At 39.4% G+C, this 22,299-nt stretch overlaps 1 protein-coding gene across 1 annotated transcript; it reads left to right on the top strand.

Moving 5' to 3' along the window:
• Positions 1-113: 113 nt before the first annotated feature.
• stra6 (signaling receptor and transporter of retinol STRA6) lies at positions 114-21,381 on the top strand. The gene is made up of 17 exons (XM_060903371.1): positions 114-196; positions 934-1,000; positions 2,728-2,810; positions 2,965-3,098; positions 3,584-3,750; positions 4,772-4,897; positions 5,505-5,575; positions 8,793-8,869; positions 8,963-9,024; positions 9,122-9,284; positions 10,292-10,367; positions 10,739-10,872; positions 14,017-14,134; positions 14,364-14,465; positions 15,468-15,631; positions 18,866-19,003; positions 21,128-21,381. Exons 1-17 carry the CDS (start codon positions 114-116, stop codon positions 21,379-21,381), a joined length of 2,019 nt encoding a protein of 672 aa, XP_060759354.1.
• The last annotated feature ends 918 nt before the right edge of the window (positions 21,382-22,299 follow it).

Raw genomic sequence — 22,299 nt, 5'->3', positions numbered from 1 at the left:
AAGTGTTTTGTGCGTCCCACAGGAAGAAGGAAGAGAGAAGAGAAGTCCACTTTGTCTCAATTTCTGGATTTCTTTGATACTGATACATCTGTTTTGGTCCTTAAAACAGAATAATGAGTGCAGAACTTGCAAAGGAAGATTACTATGATTATCCAGATTTTTATGATAATGCCGTACCCACTAAGCCTCCTATGGAGTAAGTAATTCCTTTTCATGTACTTACCAGTGTTTTTTTTTTTCCTGTATTTTTGTACATTATTTCTCATACATTTTATTCATACATACAATGTTTCAAAATGAACATTGATATAATCACACTTACTGTATGTTGTAAGTTTATAAGAGTCATAATGGAGAGAACTAATTCAATAGAAAAAAATATCTTCCTGTTTCACTGACTTCAACCTTTTTTACTACTGGCTTGCTGACATGTTGAATCCAGTGGGAAAGCATAATTCATTCATAGTATTTAAAAAAAATTCTGTTCTGCCACTGAAATTTGCCTTTCATTATCAAGCCTATCATCTAACTTTCTGTTCCCACTTAAAGGAATATACTGTTTGATTTATACTTGAATATACTGTTTGCGTCCTCAATACGAGACTCCAAATATTCATGTTGTACATTAGTTTCATCTCAACCATTCCTAATATAATTCATTGTATGAGTAGTCTAAGTATTTACACAGCTCCTTTTGTCATTGTTTTAGTTTAATTCATTTTTTGCTCATCCCAGCAATTTGGAAATGTAAGGTATAGTTTAACCTCAGTTGCTTTGTGTATCAGTTAAATGTACAATTCAGGCTTAGAATGGTCAAGCAGTTAAAGTTTAGCACGGCTAAGAGGAAAGGGAGGTTTGCTCCCCAGGGTTCTGCGTAAGCAGCTTGGATCACAGCAGCTTATGATAAATACTTTGTTTTTGTGAAATTTCCAGAGTTATCCCACCATGTGACTCAAAAGCTGATGAAAGTCTCTCCTACATATGCATCACAGCCATATCTGTGAGTCTTGTCTGAGATAAAATCTCTGATCCTTCACATTCACACACCGACAGTGGTGCTTGAAAGTTTGTGAACACTTTAGAATTGTCTATATTTCTGCATAAATATGACCTAAAACATCATCAGATTTTCACACAAGTCCTAAAAGTAGATAAAGAGAACCCAGTTAAACAAATGAGACAAAAATATTATATTTGGTCATTTATTTATTGAGGAAAATGATCCAATATTACATATCTGTGAGTGGCAAAAGTATGTGAACCTTTGCTTTCAGTATCTGGTGTGACCCCCTTGTGCAGCAGTAACTGCAACTAAATGCTTCTGGTAAGTCAAGTCAAGTTTATTTGTATAGCGCTTTTAACAATAAACATTGTCACAAAGCAGCTTTACAGAATTTGAACGACTTAAAACATGAGCTAATTTTATCCCTAATCTATCCCCAGGTGTGCAGGACTGTTGATCAGTCCTGCACACCAGCTTGGAGAAATTTTAGCCCATTCCTCCATACGGAACAGCTTCAACTCTGGGATGTTGGTGGGTTTCCTCACATGAACTGCTCACTTCAGGTCCTTCCACAACATTTCGATTGGATTAAGGTCAGGACTTTGACTTGGCCATTCCAAAACATTAACTTTATTCTTCTTTAACTATTCTTTGGTAGAATGACTTGTGTGCTTAGGGTCGTTGTCTTGCTGCATGACCCACCTTCTGTTGAGATTCAGTTCATGGACAGATGTCCTGACATTTTCCTTTAGAACTTGCTGGTAAAATTCAGAATTCATTGTTGTGAAGATCAGACTTTGATAGATCCCTGTTCTTTAAATTAAACAGGGTGCCCACTCACACCTGATTGTCAGCTCACTGATTGAAAACACCTGACTCTAATTTCTCCTTCAAATTAACTGCTAATCCTAGAGGTTCACATACTTTTGCCACTCACAGATATGTAATATTGGATCATTTTCCTCAATAAATAAATGACCAAGTATAATATTTTTGTCTCATTTGTTTAACTGGGTTCTCTTTATCTACTTTTAGGACTTGTGTGAAGATCTGATGACGTTTTAGGTCATATTTATGCAGAAATATAGAAAATTCTAAAGTGTTCACAAACTTTCAAGCACTACTGTATATAATGTTTTTTTCTTTTAATATGCTTTATTCATCCTTGTGTTTGATGTCTTTCTTCTATAAAATAACCCTGTCATTGGAAGCTGATTATAGAACAAGGAATAAAATAATACATTTTGGTTTCCAAGTTTAGCAAATATTTAGCATGTTGCTATTTGGGTGGGCCAATCATGTAAAACCTAAAAGGAAACATTAGAAGTGGTTATCACTTATAATGCATAGTTCCTGGGCTTCCTACTGACACGAGGTCACAGCCGTCATTCTAGCATATTTGATGTTTTTTTATAAATGTGATTGTCCATGTGGTAGGGTCAGGCCAACCCCTAGCATGCTTTTGAGGCTCTGGATAGTCCTGTGATAGGTCATGGCAGGTCACCGATCCCAGTCCACTGTTCATTGAACTTGATTAATGGAGGACAGAGCCACATCACATGACCTTGTTTTGAAGAAGAATCTATTTTCTTTTCCTCTGATGAAGGCCTGTTATTTTAATTTGAAATGGGAAGCAATAGAGCAATTAGTTCAAAGGTGGGTTATGATTGGATTTTGGCAGGAGTAGATTGCTCAAGATTTTCCTCTTCTGTCTATCTGTGTAGTTTGTGGTCATGCTGATCCTGGTGATGTTGGCAAGGCGGCAGAAAGTTGTAGGCGGTCTAAAAGGAATTCCAGCTTTACTCGGGTGAGCTCAGAGTGGTCAAAGCAATGACCTTCTTCAACATCATACTTACTTTACATTGAACTGAAATAAATGAACTGTTTTTAAATCCAAATGAGCTATTGGTTCATTTCTTTATTATCGTATCTATGACTCAACATTCCTTTTCTTTCTCAAGCCCTGTGAATTTTTTAGAGCATACACAGCACAAAGCATTGTCTGTGGCTGTGTTTGGAGTCCTTTTCTGCAGGCTTGTTAGACTGGTTCTATCCCCAAGCCCACTGCCCTTTACCAAGGATGCACAAAACAAAGGTATGGGGAGTCATCCTTATTGAACAAGATAGCTGTCAGGATTCTTCATAGTTTGATGTTAATATAAAATAATGTTTGTGGGATTGGAAACAATCATAGTTCAAGTGACCCTTCTGTTAATGTTTGAGACCACCAAGGAAGTTGGGAAACATAACTGGTAACGATGATATGAACCAGAGGCAAAGTGAGTCATGTCTGCACGGGAACTATCAAATGAACTTTACTTTTTCACAAAATGGCCCCTATCCAAAAACAGGCTCTATTCACATGAGAGGATGACTAATGACTCCTTACCTGGCTCTTTGAACAACTGCACTGATACACATAGTTATGTTACTGAACATATTCCTAGATTTATTATCTATGTTTCTCATAGGTTTAACTAATAGTGTAACTTGCATTAAAGATAACAAATGTACCAACATTTTTGTGCGAAACTGTCAAACAAATGGTATTCATTTGTTATTTGTTATTGATTTTCTCAGAGTATTGGCTGATCCTTGCTCTGTTCTACTACCCTGCTTTGTATTACCCCTTGCTGGCTTGTGGTACCCTCCACATCATGGTCGGCTATGTGCTGGGCACTCTGTTGTCTTGGACACATCTGGGCATCCTCATCTGGCATAAAGTCGACTGCCCCAAAACACCACAAGTTGGTTCTCTGAATTTGTCTTGGCGTTGTTAATGGTTGAGTTGATGTTATTATCTTTACAACATTATGTAAGATGTTCATCTGACAGAATCTAGTGAATCTCAGGTTAGCGAGAAGTGGATTATGTTGGGATTTGTGGTCAGGTATCCTTTCCAACTCATGTTTTTTGGTGAATCTGAATGGTGTCAGATTCAGACCTCCTTCTTGCACTGTAATAAACAGGATCTATAATTTCTTCACTCTATTACCTCAATTGTTTATTGCATTCTTAATGAATGTTCTTAATGAAGACATACAATTATTTGTTCTACCTTCAAGTCAGCTGCAGTGTATTTGTCAATCATTGTTGTTTCTGGCAGAATCTAATCTAGCTAATCCCATCTCATTCATCTCATTATCTCTAGCCGCTTTATCCTGTTCTACAGGGTCGCAGGCAAGCTGGAGCCTATCCCAGCTGACTACGGGCGAAAGGCAGGGTACACCCTGGACAAGTCGCCAGGTCATCACAGGGCTGACACATAGACACAGACAACCATTCACACTCACATTCACACCTACGGTCAATTTAGAGTCACCAGTTAACCTAACCTGCATGTCTTTGGACTGTGGGGGAAACCGGAGCACCCGGAGGAAACCCACGCAGACACAGGGAGAACATGCAAACTCCGCACAGAAAGGCCCTCGCTGGCCACGGGGCTCGAACCCGGACCTTCTTGCTGTGAGGCGACAGCGCTAACCACTACACCACCGTGCCGCCCGCTCTAGCTAATCCAAAAAGGCTAAATAAATAAGTAAAAGATGTAAACTAAACAGATGATTGTGTAAATAGGCTTGTGGTCCTTGTCAGTTTTATTATTTTTAAAGAACTAGAATAAGTAAGACGTGCAATAATCAGGATTTGCAATAAGCAATTTGCTTAATAAAAATTATAATGCATTTGAGAAGCTCAAACTATTCTTAGCCCAAGGTATATAAAAGTAAGACATTTGTTGATGTTATTTCTTCTGTTTGTCCTCTGCAGATATATAAGTATCATTCCCTGTTGAGCAGCCTGCCAGAGATTGCCTGTTTGGCATTTCTCAGTTTCCAGTATCCTCTTCTCCTTTTTAAGGGCTTTAAAGGAAAAGAGAAAAGCGATCCCTTTGAGGTGGGTGTGTGCATTGCCACTGATGTGTAAATGGCCTGGGACCAGACTGAGTGTTTTTGTGGGATTAAAAAAACGTGTCATGCATATTTGAGGCCTAGAATTTGTCATGGTGGCATTTGAGCTCTCTCAGACAAGTACATTTGTAAGAGCTGTGTTTTCCTGATTTCACTGCCTGTGGACATGTGAAAAACATAAGCACGTAAGTTCATAATCATAAATAATACAGCTTAATTATTAACCACAGTGCAAGGTGTAAAACTGTGTGTAATCACCAGAATGTCATTCCACTGCCTAATCATAATAAGCAGCTTTCTGGGATTGTGTTCTGGTCCGTGCCAGAGTAGATTAAACAGGCATTGTGTTACTTTCCCACAGATACAGAACAATGGTGCTCTTATTAGGCTATTCTTTGCAAAAATGTACATGGTAGGATGCAGCTGATGGCAAATATCTTTTCTTAATCACCTTTTAAATTAGAACTCATGACTATATTTGATTAAATAAATTTAGATTGCAATCGGCACCTTGTAAATAAATGTCATGTGAAGGCATGTGTTACAGTAAATTAGTTGATTTCCTGTTGATTTATTTTAATTTTGTCTCACAGGACCTAAAGAACAGCTACTACACAGACTATGTAAAGAACATCCTCAAAAAGAAGAAAGCATCTCAGGCCAGGTTAGATGGTGTGGGCTATGCAATATTTTCTGTTAACCAACTTGTAGCTAAATATCACAAAGAGTATGTAAATAAGATTAAGGAACCTGACTTATTGAGGATTGTTCAGATGTTTTCTATAAAATGAATCATATAAAGGGATCATCTTTGCTAAGATACAGTAGCTAATCAAATATATTCACAATGCAACTTGAACGTGTGAAATACTTGTTGTATTGTTTGGCTGAATGTGACCAAGATCTTATTTTTTGTCAGAGCTGTGTGAATGCAAAAATCTATTTATCTGATGAATTTGAATCAAATTGGAGTCATTTTCATACCTGTATCTATAATTCATGGGTGTGTAGTTTTACACTTTACGGCATGTATAACTGCTGGTTCCTCTCTTCCACCCACACATCTTTCAGTGGACTGATAGCTGAAAAAAAGAAGTTTTTTTTTTTGGTCTAGAGCAAAACATCTCGACAATAACTCACCTCTTCCACTAATCAGCTTGGGACAATATGTGAAATCTGATGGCTATTGTCTATGTGGAAGTGATTTTTCAGTCTGAATAACCACACTGTAATTCAGGCAAATCATACAACAACCCAACTTAACAGGATTGTGGCTATTCATTTTACATGAAGTGATGTTCTTTTGAGTGTGATAATTAGTGGTAATGTAGGCTGCATTAACAAAATAATATAAACTCTGTAACAAAGCAAATCGAATGAGCAGAAAATTATAAATGAGCAGTCTTGCCATTTGATTGTCACCTTGTGGAAATGTCCAGTTCATGGAAAGTTTGTTTGCACTAATGATTAGCAATTTTATTTATTTTTTTAATATGCTCATTTTGGGGCGGCACGGTGGTGTAGTGGTTAGCGCTGTCGCCTCACAGCAAGAAGGTCCTGGGTTCGAGCCCTGGGGCCGGCGAGGGCCTTTCTGTACGGAGTTTGCATGTTCTCCCCATGTCCGCGTGGGTTTCCTCCGGGTGCTCCGGTTTCCCCCACAGTCCAAAGACATGCAGGTTAGGTTAACTGGTGACTCTAAATTGACCGTAGGTGTGAGTGTGAATGGTTGTCTGTGTCTATGTGTCAGCCCTGTGATGACCTGGCGACTTGTCCAGGGTGCACCCCGCCTTTCGCCCGTAGTCAGCTGGGATAGGCTCCAGCTTGCCTGCGACCCTGTAGAAGGATAAAGCGGCTACAGATAATGAGATGAGATGAATATGCTCATTTTGGGGCGGCATGGTGGTGCAGTGGTTAGCGCTGTCGCCTCACAGCAAGAAGGTCCGGGTTCGAGCCCCATGGCCGGCGAGGGCCTTCCTGTGCGGAGTTTGCATGTTCTCCCCGTGTCTGCGTGGGTTTCCTCTGGGTGCTCCGGTTTCCCCCACAGTCCAAAGACATGCAGGTTAGGTTAACTGGTGACTCTAAATTGACCGTGAGTGTGAATGGTTGTCTGTGTCTATGTGTCAGCCCTGTGATGACCTGGCGACTTGTCCAGGGTATACCCCGCCTTTCGCCCGTAGTCAGCTGGGATAGGCTCCAGCTTGCCCGCGACCCTGTAGGACAGGATAAAGCGGCTAGAGATAATGAGATGAGATGCTCATTTTGAATTTAATGCCAGCAACATGATTCAAAAAAGTTGGGACATGTCGAACAGAAGACTGGAAAAGTTGTGTAATGCTTAAAAAAAAAACACCACCTCGTGAAACATCTCACAATTAGTGAGGTTAATTGGCAACAAGTCAGTTAGATGATTGGGTATAAAAAGAGCATCCCAGAGAAGCTATGGAGAGGGGTTCACCACTCTGTAAAAGACTGTGTGGGCAAACAGTGCAACAATTTAAGAATAACGTTACTCAGTGTAACATTCCAAAGAATTTGGAGAACTATAGTTCATAATCTATGGTACATAATATCAGTAAAAGATTCAGAACACCCAGAGAAATCTCTCTATGCAAGAGACAAGGCCGAAAACCAATATTGGATGTCTGTGATCTTCAAGTCCTCAGGTGACGCTGCATTAAAAACTCTGTAGTAGAAATCACTGCATGGGCTCAGAAAGACTTCTGAAAACCATCATCTGTGAACACAGTTTGTCATTGCAGCCACAAATGCAAGTTAAAATTCTACCATGAAGAAAATATATATGAACAGTATCCAGAAACACTGCCACCTTCTTTGGGCCTGAGCTCATTTATGATGGACTTACTGTAGGTAAACTGGAAAACTGTTCTGTGGTCTGACAAATCAAAATTTAAATTCATTTAAGAAATTATGGACACCATGTCCTCCAGGCTAAAGAGGAGAGGGGTCATCCAGCTTGTTATTAGTGCACAGTTCAAAAGCCAGAATCTGTGATGGTATGAGGGGCATTATTGCACATGGAATGGCACAGGTTGCACATTTGCGAAGGCACCATTAACGCTGAATGATATGTACAGGTTTTAAAGCAACATGATGCCATCCAGATGACATCTTTTTCAGGGAAGGCCTTGCTTATTTCAGCAAGACAATTCCATTCTGCATGTATTACAACTGCATGGTAAAAGAGTCTGGGTGCTAAACTGGCCTGCCTGCAATCATTTGGCACATTATATGAAATGAAAAATATGACAAAGGAGATCCCGAACTGTTGAGCAGCTGAAATCCTATATCAGGCAAGAACAGGATGATTTTCTCTTTCAGAACTACATCAACTGATCACTGGCGAGTTTCCCAAAAACCTCTTAATGCTAAGAGCATCTTAACTAAGAGCGAGAGTGTTCATTGTGCTACTTGCTCTACCATTTAACAATGATCTTTGTGCGACAATGCTTTTGGGAAACTCGGCACTCCTCAGTTCCCAAATGTTTACAGAATGTTGTTAAAATAAAATTTTTTTAAAAAGAGTTGATGCAACACATTGGTAAACATGCCCCTGTCCCAAATTTTTTGAAATGTGTTGCTGACATAAACTTCAAAATCAGCATTTTTTTTTCAACCAACAATAAAATTTCTCAGTTTCAGCATTTGATATGTTGTCTTTGTAATGTTTTCAATGATCTATAGGGGTTCAGTGATTTGCAAATCCTTGCATTCTGTTTTAAATTATATTTTACACAGTGTCCCAAATTTTTGGAAATGAGGTTGTACTATGAGCCTTATTTAACTGCTGGAAAAGGGATGGATGTGATAATTCTCAACTTAATAGCTACATGATTGTCCTTATTTGTGTTCTTCTTTTTCAGTTCAAGCAGCTCTAGACCCAAGCTGGTTGAAAGAATCACTTACGCATTCAAGTCTTACATATACACACCTAAAGAGGGTAACTACCACTTTTTACGTATGCTAGTGTTAGGTGGTAATGTCTGCTTAGTCATAATTTTATTAATTTTTTTTGTTTGTTTTTTTTCTCCAGTATTTAGGTTCCCTCTGAAGTTAGCCATCTCTCTGGTTGTTGCATCTATTGCTCTTTATCAGGTGTGTATTTTTCTAACTCCCTAGTAAAGACATTTGTATTATTTACTGTAGGATTACTACATGCCTAATTATATGCTGTTTGCACATGTTCTATCAGATGGCCCTCTTGCTGGTCATTGGAGTAGTGCCCACTCTCCAGATTGTCCGAAAAGGAGTGAACGAAGACATTGCATTTCTCCTGGCTGGTTTTAATATAATTCTGTCAGATGATCGGAAAGAGGTGGTTAAGATAGTCGTGTACTACATGTGGTGTGTTGAGGGTAAGTTCAGAATGATTCTGAATCTTTCATGGAAAAAAAAAATTACCGGACTGGCTTTGCATGCAGACTGTTCAGAAAATCAGAGCTGTCATGTCAAATTTGACCATTTCCTCACTGCTGCTTTAATACTTTTTTTTTCATTTTTGATATTTGGTATTGTTGAGTATGTTAACTCCACCGTATAACTGAGAAGCCATTCAGGATACACTCTCACTGACTCAGAGGCTTCTGTGCTCAGCAGAGGAAGCTGCCTGTAGTCTAATTATATTAAGCTTCCTGCCAACTGAAAAAAAATATATATATATATATATATATATATATATATATATATATATATATATAGGGCGGCACGGTGGTGTAGTGGTTAGCGCTGTCTCCTCACAGCAAGAAGGTCCAGGTTCGAGCCCCGTGGCCGGCGAGGGCCTTTCTGTGTGGAGTTTGCATGTTATCCCCGTGTCTGTGTGGGTTTCCTCCGGGTGCTCTGGTTTCCCCCACAGTCCAAAGACATGCAGGTTAGGTTAACTGGTGACTCTAAATTGACCGTAGGTGTGAATGTGAGTGTGAATGGTTGTCTGTTTCTATGTGTCAGCCCTGTGATGACCTGGCGACTTGTCCAGGGTGTACCCCGCCTTTCACCCGTAGTCAGCTGGAATAGGCTCCAGCTTGCCTGCGACCCTGTAGAAGGATAAAGCGGCTAGAGATAATGAGATGATATGATATATATATATATATATATATATATATATATATATATATTGCTCAGAAGCCTGTAAAGGATCCATTGCTTAGCCTATAAATCCACTGTCCCTCTCCTCCTTATATATACCTGTGTAAATCTATACTGTGTGCCCAAAAACATGCGTGAGCCCACATACACAAATTACAATTGGAGAATAGTGATGGAGTCAGCAGAGCAGATTGATGGACCATAGCAGAGCTTACTTGCTAATCAGACAGCAGTGAAAAGTGCTGAGAGTGTGGTCTCTGTGTGTTTTTTGTTGTTTCAGTATGCTATGTCTCAGCAGTAACCCTGACCTGCTTGGTTAATTTGATCATGTTTATGAGGTCCATGGTCTTGCACAGGTATGGCAAAAATGCATATAATATTTACTTGTCACAGAAATGCTATATTCTCATACATGAGTGCATCTTTCTCTCTCTTCTCTCTCAAAGAGAGAGGGGGGAGAGAGAGAGAGAGAGAGAGAGAGAGAGAGAGAGAGAGAACTAATAGTGGAAGGTATTGTGTTCTCAGTGATAACAATTACTGCCAGTGGGAGCAGACTTTATTTGACCCTAATTTACAAACTACAAGCTAAAAATAATGGGTTCTCAAATTGAGTCTGTTTTAATTGTATCACAGCAATTTTCATTCAAATTGCTTCATACATCCTCATTATATTCCTCATACAGCAGGACTCTTTTTAACTCCTAAAATTACATATTTGTGAATTCAGGTCCAATCTGAGGGGGCTGTACAGAGGGGATATCTACAATGTGTATAACTGCCAGAGGAACATAAGACCATCACGTCCTGCCCTGGTGTGCTGGATGGGCTATACCAGCTACCAAGCCGCATTTATTTGTCTGGGTAAATTTAACTCTAGATTTTTGTAAGCATTCTTTTTCCCCCCTCTCTTTCCAGTTGGAAGGGTCATGTTATTTTATTTTCATATGAAGAATGTTTTTGTATAAAAAAATGTTTTCATCAATTTCATGTTAACCCCTTGAGTCCCAACATATTATTTATTATTTATCTTGGAGCATAATTTTCTGTATTTACTATGAATTATTCTGTAAATACTGTCAAGTTAGTTTGAAAGATTTGTCTTCACTAGGTTGAGAAAAGTAAGTCTGGAACTAGGGTTTGAGCAATTCCAGCGTTATGGACGTGACACTTGAACTCAAAATGGCAACAAATGACCCAGTGCATGTTTTATTGTCTCCCAGTATTTAAACAGGTGTTGCATATTTTAAGGCTGTACCATACTGGAGAAGTGATAGAACAAGAACAATTCCCATAGTACATCTAGGGCATGCCAGAAAATGCCAATAAAAGATGCGTTATGGATGTGACAGAAAAAGTATCACTTTTCTTGGGTGACTGTACGTTTTTATCAAACTCTGTGAAATTGTAAACCTAATGTCGAAATGGAGATATCCATTTGATAGAGGGGTCCAAGGTGAATATTAAAAAATCTTTGTTTAAAATATTTTGTATTTCATGCAGAGTTTCGGAAGGAAAAGTCAGCGTTATGGATGTGACGAAATTCCGTTATGGATGTGACGCGTCTGAAATAGACATGGCATATGTTTAGAAAATCAGCAATTTAACCACCATAACCCTTTGAAAAACTCTCTAAATATCAGCTAAAACTATCAAAATTCTTAAATAGTATTTAGGATGGCCATTGTTTTGCTGTTTTGTGGATTTTAGCATACATTTCTGTGGCTTGTGGCAATAATACAGAATTGTACATGATCAAAGTTGACTTTAGCTTGGGTTTTACATTATAAGAAAGAAAGACTGACAGGGACATATTAGGTTAGTTACAAATTGGTTCAACTTATTCACATCTGTAAAATACAGGCCTAGGTGATATCTCTGGGAGTGGTTTTGATGTATTACATGTTGCTTTATTTTCGCATGGTGAGGTTGACATTTACATGGAATTGCCCGTTTAAAGATCTGATGACACGAACATGACTCTATGCAATTTCTTAAATAAACTATACAACATGGCAAACATGTTAGATTTCTGTTATAATTACATGAAAAGAAGCTGTTGTTACATGAATATCCAACTTTTAATTGCACAGCGCAAGAAAACTGGGTCCGTGGCTCGCGGCCATGCTGTGACGTCAGCGGAAGAACACGCTGCGGTTCACTGGCTGTTCTACTCTGGTTCTACTCAATGGAAATGGTGCATGAAAACGCCGGTGAACTCTCTAGTGCTAGCTCTTCCTCTTCTGGGAGTCTAGAATTGTGTTGTGAGTGGGATAGATCGGAAGAATCTAGTGATGACGAACACGGGTGCATCCAACCGTACAGGTTTGAACCTGTTAAGGCCTCTGCATGCTCTTGCGACAAGGCTTTCGCAGATAGCTTTTCACAGACAGTTGTAATTTATTGTTGAGCAGGGAGTAATAGGCGTGCGCGATGTTATTCACTGCCACAACGCAAGGGGGCGCGAAGTCGCGAAATCGCTAGGAGTAGTTGGTGGGTGTGGTTAGTGGAGTGTTTATCCTCCGGTTACTTATAATGACTAGAACTGGAGTCATATAGATGTATGTACTTCCTCACTTCCTCGATCAACTGCTCTTCATGCTGCTCCATCTTCGCTCGTGTTTTTAAAAATGGCGGTCGTGAAAACAAAACAAACCGGGAAAGTAGGGAAGCGGAAGTGCGTGTACAGCGGATGTAGAGTGGACCAATCAGAGCCTTCTTGTCTGCAACGCTGTCTGCAAGGCTTCTGCGGTGGTCACAATTTTTGGGAGGTGCGCGCAGAGCATCTGCGAAGGTGGGGGGGCTACGCAGACACTGTCTGCGACGCTATCTGCGAGGACTGGGTTGTCAGCATAAATTGGCCTTTACTGTGCACCAATTTGAGAGTGACTCCAACTCCGAGATGGACAGCGGACAGGCAGACAGCCCAGCATTGACGAACACCACAAGGTTGGATAACAAGGATTGGTAGGTCAACCCATATTTGTTCAAAATGTTACGGAATCAATATTTTAATATTGTGTATTGTTGTCTTGCATGTGTAAACACTGCTTATATCATGTAAGGCGTATGCTACACTGAATACATAGTTCCTAATGGAGCATGCAAACGGCTAACATAGTAAGCTTACGACTATGCCTGATCCGTGATACATTTAGGATAATATTGGCAGGCACGTCTTCTAGTTTATGGCTTCTTAGTTTTATCCTTGAATGAAGCAAAATATCCAGGCGACTGCTGGATCCGGCATAGCTACTAGTAGACCCCCTCCGGAATACTGTAGGCACTGCTGATGGTAGTAACACACGTTTGTGCTGAACTGCACACCCAAGAGATTCTTTTAAGCTGGGACGGGTGTCAAAACAATCCAAATCGAAGTGTTCAGAGCACAGGACAGATGTTGGTGAGGGCTCCCACTTGTCACGAGTGCGCCTGACTTGCTTCACCCACTTCGCATGCACCTCGGGATCTCTGGGAAACTTGAATAAACTTACCCCATCCTTGTGGGTTTTGGAGCAAAAGTCAGCAACACAACACGAAGGCATAATAACTATATATATATATATATATATATATATATATATATATATATATATATATATATATATATATATAATGTATAATGTATAATAATAATACTAATAATGACAAACTGAACACCTGTCGCATCAACAACAAACTGGTAAGTGAGGAGGAAGATTCTTTCGCTGATGTCATATAGCCCCTCCTCCTCTTTCATCTCCTGGGTGCTGCAGCCCCGTCAAATTTGCCCAAATAGCCGCGTTTTTTAATCATAACTTGTAAAATAGGCACCTTCGTGAATGAATATATGGATCATCGGGAATTACTTTTTATGTTATAAAACATCGCCAAAGATGTCAAAAACGTGTCATCAGATCTTTAAGCATGAATTTCTAACTCATCCACTAATATAACCCATTCTTTCCTACATCTATCAAATAATGTATATGTGTAATAATATACCTCTCTGTGTCTGTTCTCATCCAGGCATGGTCATTCAGACTCTGGTGTTCTTCATTTGCTTTCTGTTTGCTGTGTTCTTCATCATCATTCCCATCTTATATGGAAAGAATCTTTTGTTCTTCCACATCATTGGCAGAATGTGGTGAGTACAGTTTGACATCACTGTCGATGAGGATGATTATAATACATCCTCATAGTACTGGTCAGTGATTTTGAGCTGTTAGTCTCTTCTGTCTCCACACTATGTCCAGGGTCATGACACTATCCTGAAGTGCACTACTCAAGCTCACTTCCTAATCTATAAACTACAGCATGTAAAGAAATGCTGTTTAAAACCAATCCTCTCTTCCATGCTGTGTCTCCATGTCCAGGCCATTCTGGCTGATGTTGTTACTGACTGTGCTTATCCAGCACCTTGCATCCAGGTTCTTCTTCATTAAAAAGGAAGCTGGAACACAAGACTTAACTAACAGGTAAGGACATTCCATGCCCAGTATGAAATAATGTAGCTTTCAGTTAGAAGGATGGTCTTTTTTATAACTATTAAACTATTGCATGTTGTCTCAACTTTATCTGAAACCACAATTTATAAGTAACTTAATGTGTTGAATTTTCTTAAATTCAAGTGTATATTGTCTTCGATTTTAAGCTACAAATATTTTTAACCTGGGTGGCATGGTGGTGTAGTGGTTAGCATTGTCGCCTCACAGCAAGAAGGTTCTGGGTTTGAGCCCAGTGGGCAATGGGGGCCTTTCTGTGTGGAGTTTGCATGTTCTCCCTGTGTCTGCGTGGGTTTCCTCCGGGTGCTCCGGTTTCCCCCACAGTCCAAAGACATGCAGGTTAGGCTAATTGGTGGCTCTAAATTGACCGTAGGTGTGAGTGTGAGTGTGAATGGTTGTTTGTCTCTATGTGTCAGCCCTGCGATGATCTGGAGACTTGTCCAGGGTGTACCCCGCCTCTCGCCCATAGTCAGATGGGATAGGCTCCAGCTTGCCTGCGACCCTACACAGGATAAGCGGTTATGGATGGATGGATATTTTTAACCTGGCACCATTTTATGTGTTTTCATAGGCCTATAAATTTGAATTTTCTTTTGATAATACAGATTATTTGCACGAGGCAGGAACATGCATTAAACCAACGCTATTGTTAGCGACCAGATGATGAACATATGTTGAATATAGATGACACCATTCTCTGCTACAGAAATACTTTTTAAACACACTTTGGTGGAATATGTTGTAATTTTTTTCCTTTTGTTGCTGCATAATAATTGTACATGGCATTTATTTTGACGTTTTTCTATATATGGGATAAAATTAAATTTAATTAGGTTTTTTGTGTTTGTTTTTCATAAAGTGACTTTGTAAAAGTCTTTAAAAGTATTGCATTTGATTGGACAATATCTGCAGACACCCTGTTGATTCTGTTTAATTCTACCTTAAAAAGTAAATGTCTTTTGCTGGTCTCTGTAGGGGATGTCTGTTCCTTCTGACCTACCTGCTATTTCCTGTCAATGTACTGGTGGGTGTGTTGGTGGGAATTTGGAGGTTGGTCATCACAGCTCTTTTTAATATTGTCCATTTGGGCCGCATGGACATCAGCCTTCTCAACCGCAATGTGGAAGCTTTTGACACAGGTACATCAGATTGTATTGCTGGGTTTCAGTCACGTGACTTTTCTTAGCGGTTTTACCGGAAGTGAAATAGCTGGTGGTCTAAACAGCTGCCTTAGTGCAAACGACTAGCCAGAGGTGGACAAAGGACCCAACTTCATTACTTAAGTCAAAGTACAGATCCCACTGGTCTAATGTTACTCCGGTACAAGTGAAAGTTGTACAGTCAAATTTTTACTTAAGTTAAAGTACTGAAGTATTTGCTTTTAAAAATACTTCAGTATTAAAAGTGCATTTTCTGTCAATGCATTGTTGTATTATTGGCACAACGCTTACAAAACCTAATGCCTCTGAAACAACCAACTGCATTTGCTGACTAGTTTGTAGAACCTGTAGAATAAACACCTGGTAGAATGTTATGAAATTAAACACAACTGAATTGACAAAAGAAAAGCCATTGTCACTGTCATTTTTTTTTTTTTATTATAACCCTCCTCCCCACCCCACAAAGCAGCATGGTAGTGTTCTGACCCAGCTCTGGCAGTGTGTGCACACATGTATGTGTACAGTATGTTAATCAGGAAGACAGTGGAATAGCTGTAAATGCACCTTGCTCAGAAAATAAAAGTGACAATCAAACCTGATTAAAACCCAGGTCCACACCTCGAGCTTAATAACTGCCCAACAGCAACACAAAACAGATGAAAGAAGAGTATGGAGGCTTACAACTTTTTTGTATGTGGCTGGGTAAAGGACCTCGGTATCAAGTCACTGCCGAATGAATCCTGTAGTTTTTGCCCGTGCAAGTATGTTTTTTTTAAGCTTTTCGTTCACGTCTTTACAACAAAGCACTGCAAGTTCAAGTGTAAACAAACAACAGTTTGCTTGATTCTCACTTGTGTTCAATCTTATTGCTCAGGGAAATCATTCACAAAGATCATCAGAAACCCCTTTAAAGACCTGGATCTTAGTTAAACAAGACGGAGAAGTGATCACGGCGCATTGTAACTGTATGGCTGGGTAAGAATTTTGTCGTGACCTTCATGCATATGGACTTTGTGAGGAGGAACCAAAAAAACAGCTGGGGACTTTAGCGCTTTGTGACTAAAAAAAGTACCGTAAAATAACGACACATAGCAAGAAAAGTACTTGGAAAACACTAAGGACATAGCTGAGAGGGATATACCAACCTTTCACAAAGTGATCACTGCAAACTCGAGCATGCTTCGACTCGGCTCCCTTCGATTTCAGTGAGAGGTTCAAAAGCCACCTTTCTCAACATCTTTTTGTGAAATCCTGTGTTCGTTCACCCTTTTTTTATTAGTTCACGGGGAACCCTGAAGAAACTTTTATCAATTTCATGGTTTAATCGATTTGAACAACCTAAAACAATGCAAGCGTGAGGCATTTTTCATGAAAGCAATGCACCTTCATACAAACGCTTTGTCAACTGAGCTTTGGTAGACCACCAGCTAATGTTCTGAATAACTAATGAGGTGGATATGATGTCATGTGAAACCCAGCAATTAGCAGCTTGGCTCAGCGATAAACCAGCTTGTCTTCCTCTAGTGCTTTATTTTCTTTTTAGTTTTTAGCCAGATGAGAGTGATACATACAGAGGGTTGAGAAATTGAAGGAAAAATCAGCGGCTGTTATGCTGTGGGAGGTGGTTTGGACCCACCTAACCTGTTAATGCAAAGAATTACTGCATATCAATACTATTATTACTACTATTATGTCTGATCATCTTTATCCTATGATGAAACATTCCTATCCTGATGAGCGTGCTGTCTTACAGGATGTTAAAGCCCTCATTTAGGGCTCAGTGAATTATTAGATAAGTACAAAAATTATGTAAATCATGTGCTCTGGCGTTCACAGTGACCAGTTCCCAACCCAGTTGAACACCTATAGATTTCTGATCAAATATGTTTGACAAGGATCTCTGCCACCATTATCAAAACACCAATTGAGGGAATATCTGTTTTATTCTATTCACATTCACTGCATATGAGCAATCACATGCCCTGTTTAGCTACTCTACTACTAGGATATCAGCTCATATAACATGAGTAGAGAAAAACAAAATGGCGGAGCGTGTTGCTGAACCACCGGAGGACGAAATAAAAACTCTACTCGAAAACAAAACCCCCCAAAAAATACAAAAAAAGCAACAAAATATGGAATAAAAGTATTTGATGGTAAGAACGTATCTTTTTTATTTTTCAAGAACTATTATTATAGCATTTTTCACAAATTGCTGCTGTCATTTTGCTGGTTTGTTTACAGTCTAAGCAGAAATTATTTTGTCAGATGTTATGTATAAAGTTTTTATTTATCAAATTATAACATGAGTAGATAAAAACAAAATGGCGGAGCATGTTGCTGAACCACCGGAGGACGAAATAAAAACTCTACTCAAAAACAAAAACCCAAAAAAAATACAAAAAAAGCAACAAAATATGGAATAAAAGTATTTGATGGTAAGAACGTATCTTTTTTATTTTTTAAGAATTTTTATTATAGCATTTTTCACAAATTGCTGCTGTCATTTTGCTGGTTTGTTTACAGTCTAAGCAGAAATTATTTTGTCAGATGTTATGTATAAAGTTTTTATTTATCAACTTTGCAAAAAATAAAAATGTTCTGTTTCTCAAAATCCAGTGAATGTGGATAGAATAAAACAGTTATTCCACTCAATCTCATCATACATGGTTTATAGCCAAGTCGGCGCTACACACCTCGTCGGCTATCAGCTCATGTATGACGCAATTTCATGGAATAACTGTTAAATAGTCATCCTCCAAGTACATTTCCAGAAACTTGTAGAATCTATGCCACGATGCACTGAAACTTGTCTTGGTAGCTCATGGTGGATCGACACCTTAAAGCTGCTGTATATTGGTTTTTCCTTTAATTTGTCACTTTGTCACTAATTTATATATATGGTGTATAAGGTTTGTATAATTCTTCTGCAAAAATGACAACATACAGACAGACTTCTTAAATAATATATAAGCTGTAACGTGTGTGTGTGTGTGTGTGTGTGTGTATACATATGTATGTGACACTTCAATCCTCCCCAGACAGTGATTGCTATTTAATCTGTAAGGTGTTTTTGAGATGAATGCTGTGTGCAGTTGGGAAGCAGACATATTGAAGGTGCAGATGGAATTGCCACTAGACACAATAGTGTACGATAGTCTGTAGATTGCATTTTCCACACTTAAACTCATGCCCCATTCTGTTGCTCTGCAGGGTATCGCTGCTATGCTCATTATTTAAAGATTGAGGTCAGTCAGTCTCACCCAGTCATGAAGGCCTTCTGCGGGTTGTTGTTACAGTCTCCAAGCCATGACAAAAGCACTGGCGATGCGGCACGTAATGCGGAGGAAGGTTGGTGATACCAATGATACAATCCCTTTGTGCTCTTTGTATAATGCAGTACATTCGACATGGTCCTGTGCAACTAAAATACCTTATGCTTATTATCATGAACAATAAAATGTAATGAGTATGAACACAGACACTATGGAATATTGTTTCTGAATTAGTTATGTTGTTAACTATGCAGTGATGAAATCGAGTATACAGGTAAAAATCTGATCACATCAGCTTTTGGGTGATTTTTTGTTTGGTTGGGTTTTTTTATCCAATGTGTTTTATGAAAAACTCCACTGTATCTCTGCTGCTGGACTGTGGTGAATTGATCCATGGTGAACAAATGTTAGCCGTGTGCACAAGTGAAGCCATGTTTCTGTGTATTTGATTTCTCCTGGGCCATCTAGGCTGTATTTCCAGGCAGTTGGCCAGCATTGTTTGAAACATAATTGATTCATCACACTGTCTTGCACGCAGCAAGCGAACACATCTATCTGATTAAATTTGTGAGTATAAATTGGACCATAATGTTCAATGAGTCTATCTGGCCTCACTGTTGCTCTTAAATATCTGATTTCTGCTGAACAGGGTCTCATCCAGATAAACAGGTATTTTGTTTATACTTTTTCCTCTCTTTTTATACTGTTTGTATCAGGCAAGGTTGAAATATCTTTGCCATTTTCCATTGTATGGAAGTCAGTTACAGAAACAGAGCGTGATGACAGCTGTTCTCTTCCATCGAAATTAACAAATTGTCAGTGAAAGCAGATGGCAAGTGCACCATCTCTGAAGAGCACAGCTCTGTTTAATCTCTAGGTCTCTCTTTTAATTCCTAAACATCTACAAATTGCTTAGCATCCCAAATTGGAAATATTTATGGGACATCTTTGTATTTAGATCCAGTCATTCCCCTAACTCCTGTTGAATAAGGTTCTATTGTGTAGTAGAGATGAGCATTAGGTTGTCGAATTACACAGATGGACCATTCTAATTGACTGTTTCATGTTTATGCAACCCAGAGGGCTTGAATTTTTAGCATGATAATGACAGGCTCAATATAGCCTAACTCCACTCAGAAGATTCCGTTATAGCTGCCTTAAGATGCAGCGGTGCACTGATGATCCTCATTCACTATAATGTACATTATAATAGAGTTCGATTTACTGTTAACCCATTTCTCCCTAATACATGCTTTTTTTTTTCCTGTAAGCCCCTTTGTGAGACTTAAGAGGGAAAAAATAGAATGATGCAATATTTATACATATTTGGGTTTTGTTTTGTTTTGTTTTTTTGGGGGGGGATTCATGAAATGAATAGCCTTACAGGGGCGGCAAAGTGGTGCAGTGGCTAGCACTGTCACCTCACACTAACCACTCATCCTTTTTGTGTGGAGTTTGCATGTTGTTTCTGTGTCTGTGTGGGTTTCCTCCAGGTGCTTCACAGTCCAGACATGCAGATCAGGTCCACTATCTAGTCAAAATTGCCCATAGTTGTGAATATGAGCGTGAATGGCTGTCTGTCTCTCTGTGTTAGCCCCATAATAGATTGACGACTTGTCCAGGATGTACAAGTCTCACCCAATGTCAGCTGGGTGAGAGATTGGGCTCACCCAGCTAACCTGTGATCATCAGTAGAATAAGCAATATAGAAAATGGATGGATGAATACCCGGGGTGGCATGGTGGTGTAATGGTTAGCGCTGTCGCCTAACAGCAAGAAGGTCCAGGTTCGAGCCCTGTGGCCGGCGAGGGCCTTTCTGTGTGGAGTTTGCATGTTCTCCCCGTGTCCGCATGCGTTTCCTCCGGGTGCTCCGGTTTCCCCCACAGTCCAAAGACATGCAGGTTAGGTTAACTGGTGACTCTAAATTGACTGTAGGTGTGAATGTGAGTGTGAATGGTTGTCTGTGTCTGTGTGTCAGCCCTGTGATGACCTGGCGACTTGTCCAGGGTGTACCCCGCCTTTCGCCCGTAGTCAGCTGGGATAGGCTCCAGCTTGCCTGCGACCCTGTAGAACAGGATAAAGCAGCTAGGGATAATGAGATGAGATGAATACCCATAGGATTGCTTTTAACTCCTTTTTGCACATCTGCATATGCATAAAGCAAGCTAATGTTGGTTGTTATCTGGCCATTTTGTTGCAGGAATTCAACTGGTTTCACAGAACAAGAAAGAGAACAATGTACCCAGTGCTAAGAAAACACGTGGACACTGGCATCTCCTCTACACACTAGTTAACAATTCATCCTTGGTGGGGTCCAGGAAACACTTTCAGAGACAGAGCTCAGAGAGCGTCCTAAACGGGACTTTCAAAAGGAGCTCCAAAGCAGACAGCAAAAAGGAGGGCGGCACCACAGCAGCCAGCAAAGAGGGAGAGGGACCTGCATCTAAGGGCTGATAACTGAGACTGATAACATAGACAAAAAGCGACAACACATTCTCTCTCTGTCTTTATTAAATTATATTAGCTATTGACGTATAATAAAAACAATGATATTAGTGTTAGTGTCTGTGTAGGAATTAACTTTGTCTTGAATAAATGTCCTTATACCTTTTATAGTGCCTCAGGAAGAAGTATTATCAGTAAGAAGACTGTTTCCTTTTTTTTGACTGGATGGATGCACTTTCTTTCTTTTGTGATTGTTTGTTTTCTCATTTGGTTGTTTCTGGTGCAGGAATATCAGAACATTTGCAGTGGCAATGAATTCCAACATAAATACTTGTGCAAGGGTGTGTGTGTGTGTGTGTGTGTGTGTGTGTGTGTGTGTGTGTGTGTGTGTGTGTGTAGGTTTTTGTTCTTTTTTTTTTTTCATTTCCATGATGTGCGTTCCCTGTCTATTCATTCCTCTCCTTGGCACTTTTGAGGAAAGATTAAAAATGAATTTGTTTGAAAATGTTACCTTTTAATACAATCGAGTATAATCTATTTTTAGTTAATAAAACAAGTCATGCATATAGTGTTAAAAAGTCTGTTCAGATTTGAAAAAAATAAGCAGATTGTGTTGTGATTCAAACGACTTTGCGAAAATAAAAATGAATCAATAAATAAGAGCAATAATGAAATGAAATGCTGTGGTGGAGTCTGTGTTAAACAAAGGAAACTATACCATACTGTGGCCTATAGGCTAAGTGCGCTGTCAGGATGAATAAAGTTCATTACCTGGAGGCGTGTTTTCAATCCTAAAAGGCATTGTTATTTTGCATAAATTAATAAATAATAGCGATATATTCAAATATTCTGAAATTATAGGCTATAATTGAGCGACATGTCTGACTGCTCTCGCCTATTGGCGCACGAAATATAATACAGGTCTTA

This window comes from Neoarius graeffei, chromosome 2 (genome assembly GCF_027579695.1).
Source record: "Neoarius graeffei isolate fNeoGra1 chromosome 2, fNeoGra1.pri, whole genome shotgun sequence".
Taxonomy (NCBI): domain Eukaryota; kingdom Metazoa; phylum Chordata; class Actinopteri; order Siluriformes; family Ariidae; genus Neoarius; species Neoarius graeffei.
The sequence above is the reverse complement of the archived record's forward strand: the minus strand, read 5'-3'. Positions and strand labels throughout refer to the sequence as shown.

Excerpts from the sequence above, each read along its gene's own strand:
- stra6 (XM_060903371.1), top strand. The coding sequence starts at position 114 with ATGAGTGCAGAACTTGCAAAGGAAGATTACTATGATTATCCAGATTTT. Across the intron at positions 3,099-3,583 it reads CAAGGATGCACAAAACAAAG|AGTATTGGCTGATCCTTGCT; the intron begins GTATGGGGAGTC and ends TGATTTTCTCAG. Across the intron at positions 5,576-8,792 it reads AAGAAAGCATCTCAGGCCAG|TTCAAGCAGCTCTAGACCCA; the intron begins GTTAGATGGTGT and ends CTTCTTTTTCAG.